The following is a 5,684-nucleotide window of genomic DNA, read 5'->3' on the forward strand; positions in this document are numbered from 1 at the left end:
TCGTAGCACTTCTTGTTAGGCTTGTCAGCGCCCTCGGGATTGCCGATCTGCCCCTGCAGGTATCCCTCCTTCTCCTTGTAGAAATTGAGCACACCCTTTCAGTAACCCCACTGCGTGTCCGCGTCAATGTTCATCGCCATGTTCAAGCGCCTCCCAGATCTCATCACGAGTCGATCCGGAACCGCCGTGGAAAACGAATGTGCAGGGATTGGTCTTCTCGATGTTGTGAGTGATGGGTGATTGTCCGCACGGAAAGAATAGTAATTCCGCAAAGAAGATGAGCGATTCTGTACGGAAAGATGAGCGATTCTCCGCACGGAGAGAGTTCATTACACAGCATTCATCACACGCAGCGACACGAAGTTCGCTGCCATTGAAAACACTCAACAAAAGGAAGCGGTGCCCCTTTCAGTGGGTAGTCGACTTACAGCATCCGCTGCGCCTGTTCGCGCACGAGATCGAATTGCCGGTCACTCGCGCGCCTGCCGAGAAGGGCGCGCTTGTTGCGTGCATACCGCGAGATCAACCCTACTGGCACGTCTGGACCTGAGGCTGTGCGCCTGGTGGAGCTTCGTGAGCTCGAGATCAAGATGTCGATGTCCTCATCGTCAGTATAAAAAGAACGCGCGGTGTGGACTTCCGCGTCTTGAACGGCGAGTTGCGTTGCCTTACGATTGAATGGGAACATTTCTGAAGAAAATTCTATTGATTTGTCTGATTTAATGGACGAGCAACAGTTGCGAGAGAGACAGGCACGTCGCGCTGCGCGAATTCTTCGAGCTGAATCGGAGAGACTGGGTACGCTTCAACAAGACCTCGGAAATGATGCGCAAGAGGTCAGATCTGAGGCGACGCCCGTAGCAGTCCCGCCATCCCCGCCCTCGCGAACCAAGGCGGCCCTCGCACTACGCGCGGCGCAGCCACTGCTGAAGAACCGCCGTGGTTTGGCCATGGGTTTGGGCTGTCTGGCGGGAGTAGCGCGACGCACGGAGCTGGTGGGCATGCAAGCGTTTCTGGCGGTGCAGGTCGGTCTGTCCTTGCTAGAGCTATGCGCCGACACGCAGCCGACCTTGGCGGCCTTGATAGTCACCTCGTGCTTTTGTGTGGCGTTGCCCTGGACGGCGGTGGTCACTCTGTTACTGGTGTGGGTTGCCCTCGCAAGATCGTACGCCGGACGTCAGGTTGCTGAAGTTGCTCCCTTTGCCTTAACGATCGCCTACAAGTCTTACTCCGTCGTTTCAATGGCGTGGAGCGACTTCTGCGCGATGTTCTCTGTGTATCAGTGCGTGCGTTTTCTGATTCAAAACTCAGTCACATAGTAGTCAATAATCACGACTGTGAGATACAACGGCACTTAAAATACACTTTACACGCACGAAACCCTAAAGACGCTCCATGACGAGCTCCTGAGGGCCAGACCGAAAGTGCAACCTGGTGCCCACCAGCCAGGCTTCCTCCAGCTCAGCCAGAGTGCCTCTTATGAAAGCTTCCTGCAGCATCTCATCTCGCGAGCCAGCTCGTCTGGTCGATCGGAAGCGCCCACCATCAAACTCCACCATAGCTGGCGTTGTAGGATCGTCGATAACATCAAGAGTGCCCCAGACGAGGTTAATCACTCGTGTGGAGGCTCCCAAGCGGTCATTTGGGTGATTGGTGAGCTTCAGCGTAGCCTGGTGCGGGAAGCGGAAGTTTATCCCGTCGTTAGTCGCGGCGACGACATTCCAGGACCCCTGCAAATCACTCGCCGTCAGCGCCAGAGTCACCGCTACCAGATTAACCAATCTTACAAGCATTTACACAGAAAAGTAGATTAGGACAAGGCTGCACAGCACGGCATGTGGGGCGGTTTTTAATCCTCCTCAGCTGGCGGATCTTCCCCAAGTAGCACGTTCAACAGCGCCACCGTTGCAGCCGTTCCCAACTCGCACACGTCAGCGACATCGAGGCCAATGCGGCTGACGTTCTGGCGTTGGAGGTCGCGTGGAGCAGCTTCTCCTTCCAACACAGCCAGTCTCAGACGCTGTGCTTTCGTGGCGGCCTCCTGGGCGGCAACCAATGGGCCGTTAATACGACTCTGCAGGCGTCGCAGTCCGCCGATTTGTTGAATGCAGTCCCTGAGACATTGGAACTTCTCCTCCTTGTCAGCCTCTAGGTTTCCGGTGTCCTCAACAAGCTGCTCGTGCAGCTCGCTCCAGGCAAGCCCGTGATCCGCCCACCATTCCTCGTTCGTGAGAGAAGCCGCTACGCTCTCTTCTGTCCGATCAACCTTGCTCACGGAGGCAGTCCACAAGTCTCTGGCCTGTTTGTATTCCTGCCACTGCAAATGAGCCGTCTGGAAGGCCGTGGAGGTCGCGACGTGCACCTTCATGCTGACTTGCTCAAAATTTTTGGCGTTCGTCATATTGCGTTGACTGGTGGTGTTGAGCGACTCAGCAATACCGGTTGCATAGCGATCCAGATGGCCGCGTACGCCTCGACGGGTTGCCTCCGGAAGAAGGCGGACGAACCCCGCCAAGTTGTACTGGTGCAGTTCAGGAAACTCCTCATCGACTGGGGAGGACGACAGCTTTGGAATCTGGTAATCCAGCGAGAGGAATCTCTGCGTGTCATTGGAAAATTTGGAGAAGTCGCGAAAGATACTCCAGTCAGGCGTCTCTCCTGGTGTGAGAGAGGCGAGGTGGTGGAGCTTCCGGCGCAGACGGCAGGTCTCCGCACTGACCGGCAGTTTCAGCTCGGCCATGGACGTCAGACAGAGATAGCGGTCTCGGGCCACTGAAGTGTTCAGACGTGCAATCTCGGCCTGGAGTCGGCGAATGGCAGCGGAGTTTCGGGAGCTCTTGCCCTCTTCGGTGCGTAGCCGCACATTCGTCTGGGCCAGCTTGGTGAGAAGGCCGTCATTCATAGATGGGAGTCGGAATGAATGGGGTTGCAAAAAGACCAGAACCTGCTGCAACATTTCGATTAGCCACAGCCGGAGGTCGACCCAAACCTTTTCGCCCAGGCAGCCAATATCCAGCACGTCGCACGCTTGAGCAAACAGCTTCACCGCAAAGAATCCGACCGCTATCGAGTCGCCGTTGAGTGCGGAGGCCATGAAAATCTGCAGTGCGCTACAGAGCGAGTTTATGGTCTCTTTGGACAGGCTAAGCAGGCGGCTTTTGACTGAATCGGGAAGTGCCATAGCGAATACACTGCCGAGTGCAAGTCTGCAGGGGTGCAATCGCAAATCCTCCCAAATGGCGATAGAAGCCGAAGGCAAGAAATCGACTGGCGTTCTAAACTCCAGGTTCAGGAGTGATAAGTTCCCTTGGCCCTCGGCGAGATGGTTGTGCAGCGTCCTCTTCACATCCACTTCGTCGCTTTCGCGAAATGTAACCTCCCGCATAATGTGCAATGCGCTGCTTCCATATAGTTGACGGAGACGCGAACCCAGCGAGTCTATGGCCTGGAGCAGCCGTGGGTCGCGAGAGGTCTCCGGCGCCAGGTTTTTGTAGGCTGCGTCCGACCTGTCTATGTCGGCAGGGGGAGTGATCTGTTCCGTATCGTGGATCGACAAACGGGACGAGAGGTGAGCCATCATGAGCCCGAAGTCCTCTTGAGGTTCGTTTGCCGGGTCGACAGGGTCGTTCCGCAACAGCTCGATGGCGCTCTGCAGATCTGGAGCCGAGTCCATAAGAAGCCTTGCTGGTCGACCAGCCTGAAGGCGCTTGAGCACCAGATCTCTCTGTTCTCTGGCCTTGTTCTCCTTCAACTCCTTCAAGCGTTGTTCCCGGTGTCGCGTGTGACGGCTGTATAATCGCTTATGCCCATCAATGCTGGTAATGAGGGCGAAGTCTGTGTAGCCCATCCTTCCCAGCTCCTTTATGAGTCCTTCAAATCTTTTAGATTGTTCGTCGTCCAGTTTGTCATCATTTGTTGACGCCGAGTCCTTCGCTTGAGCGGCCCCAATTGAGGAGCCAACCAGAAGTGTAGTCAGAGCAAGGACAGGTGAGCGATTGACTGCCAAAGTCAATTTCATGGCCGTATATATTGATTTCGACACATACTACAAGGCCATCTCATGACTGTCCAAGCTCGTCAACCGGTTAAAATTGTACGATCACGCGCAACACCTGAATAAAATCTTCCTCCAAGTCTCACCCTGAGTTCACTGGTTCCGCGTTTTGTAGGTGCGTCCCCTTCAACGTGTTGCCAGTGGCTGACGGCTTCATGATCTCAACTCTGGTCTTGATTTCAGCTGCCATAATGAAAAACGCCTCGTCGACATTGTGGTTGTTCTTCGCACTGGTCTCCATGAACTTAATCCCGTACTCATCTGCTAGCGCCTTTCCCTCCTCATACGACACGGTCTTCTGGTGGCCCAGGTCACATTTATTGCCAACCAGGAACTTAGTGACGTCTGACGCAGCGTAGTTGTCGATCTCCTTCATCCAGTTATGCACATGGTCAAAGGAGTCCCGGTCTGTAACGTCGTAGACCACCATGATACCGTGGGACCCTCGGTAGTACGACGATGTGATGGTCTTAAACCGCTCCTGACCGGCCGTGTCCCAGATTGATAACTTCACAACGCTATCATCCAGTTTGATGGTGCGGATTTTCTGCATGTGGCTCCCAGTCCAGTCTCACGAAATCTACGCCGATTGTGCTGATGTAGGAGTCCATGAACGTGTCGTCCGCGAAGCGCAGCAACACACACGACTTACCCACGCCGCTGTCGCCAATAACGAGCAACTTGAATAGGTAATCGCTGATTGTACCTAAACGTTCAACTCACTAGTCCGACATCTAGAATTGCGATTTTCTCAAGGTTTTTGGGGGTAAGCAACTCATGCGCTGTAGGTCAGCTGGTCTGCACACACTTCACAGGGATCAATTACACAAGAATCTGCGGCTGCTACCGCGTCCGTCTGTTGAGTCAGAAATATTCATTATGTACCGTAATGGCACTGTGCATCTGACAGATTATTTCTTCTTCACAGAGCGTGCTTCTAGGGGGAAAGAACATCCGATCTTGTCTCGCTGGCCTGAGGAGAGAATCGCGGGAGAGAGTGGGATGATGACTGAAGGCGCAGGCGACTCACATTCCCTGGGTTTGACTGCATAAAGCGCAGACTCGTTAAAGGGGAGAGAGGAGCTTTCGGCGTTGGTTTTGCCTCACTGGTCTTGAGTGCGGGCATTTTGGTTGCTGGCTTCTTAGGTGTCGGCTTTTTAGCTACCGGTTTCAGAGAGGCTGCTGCCAGTTTCGGTGCTCCAGAATCAACTGAATCCTCTTTCTTTACCTCACTAGCCTTGGGTGTTGTCTTTTGAGCTACCGGCTTCAGAGAGGATGCTGCCACTTTTCGTGCTCCAGAATCAACTGAATCGTCTTTCTCCACCTCGCTGGTCTTGGATGCAGGCTTTTTGGTTACCGGCTTCTTGGGTGTCGGTTTTTGAGCTACTGGCTTCAGAGAGGCTGCTACCAGTTCTGGTGCTGCAGAATCAATTGAATCGTCTTTCTCCACCTCGCTGGTCTTGGGTGCAGGCTTTTTGGTTACCGGCTTCAGAGAGGCTGCTGCTAGTTTTGGTGATTCAGAATCGACTGAATCGTCTTTCTCCACCTCACTGGTCTTGGGTGCAGGTTTTTTGTTTACCGGCTTCTTGGGTGTCGGTTTTTGAGCTACTGGCTTCAGAGAGGCTGCTAC

The 5,684-nt window shown here is 54.1% G+C and overlaps 4 protein-coding genes across 5 annotated transcripts; 1 reads left to right on the plus strand and 3 right to left on the minus strand.

Moving 5' to 3' along the window:
• Positions 1–722: 722 nt before the first annotated feature.
• On the plus strand, positions 723–1,319 carry KVP18_003497 (uncharacterized protein; the record flags this gene model as incomplete). The annotated part of the gene is made up of 1 exon (XM_067955280.1): positions 723–1,319. The coding sequence occupies one exon, from the start codon at positions 723–725 to the stop codon at positions 1,317–1,319; it is 597 nt and encodes a 198-aa protein (XP_067812494.1).
• A 63-nt stretch (positions 1,320–1,382) lies between these two features.
• Positions 1,383–1,793, minus strand: KVP18_003499 (uncharacterized protein; the record flags this gene model as incomplete). The annotated part of the gene is made up of 1 exon (XM_067955283.1): positions 1,383–1,793. One exon carries the CDS (start codon positions 1,791–1,793, stop codon positions 1,383–1,385), a length of 411 nt encoding a protein of 136 aa, XP_067812497.1.
• A 56-nt stretch (positions 1,794–1,849) lies between these two features.
• On the minus strand, positions 1,850–4,018 carry KVP18_003496 (uncharacterized protein; the record flags this gene model as incomplete). Its single annotated transcript, XM_067955279.1, has 1 exon — positions 1,850–4,018. One exon carries the CDS (start codon positions 4,016–4,018, stop codon positions 1,850–1,852), a length of 2,169 nt encoding a protein of 722 aa, XP_067812493.1.
• Positions 4,019–4,099: 81 nt separating this feature from the next.
• KVP18_003498 (uncharacterized protein) lies at positions 4,100–4,788 on the minus strand (the record flags this gene model as incomplete). 2 transcript variants are annotated; one of them, XM_067955282.1, is made up of 4 exons in its annotated part: positions 4,100–4,112; positions 4,141–4,601; positions 4,630–4,750; positions 4,778–4,788. In XM_067955282.1, the coding sequence occupies 4 exons, from the start codon at positions 4,786–4,788 to the stop codon at positions 4,100–4,102; spliced, it is 606 nt and encodes a 201-aa protein (XP_067812496.1). The 2 variants fall into 2 exon arrangements, with proteins under 2 accessions (XP_067812496.1, XP_067812495.1); XM_067955281.1 differs by lacking the exons at positions 4,100–4,112; positions 4,630–4,750; positions 4,778–4,788 and having other exon boundaries at positions 4,137–4,607.
• Between the last annotated feature and the right edge of the window lie 896 nt (positions 4,789–5,684).

Source organism: the organism of the source record quoted next, assembly GCF_019968955.1.
Source record: "MAG: Porospora cf. gigantea A chromosome Unknown PgA_NODE_1496_length_5684_cov_391.334, whole genome shotgun sequence".
NCBI classification, from domain to species: Eukaryota; Apicomplexa; class Conoidasida; order Eugregarinorida; family Porosporidae; genus Porospora; species Porospora cf. gigantea A.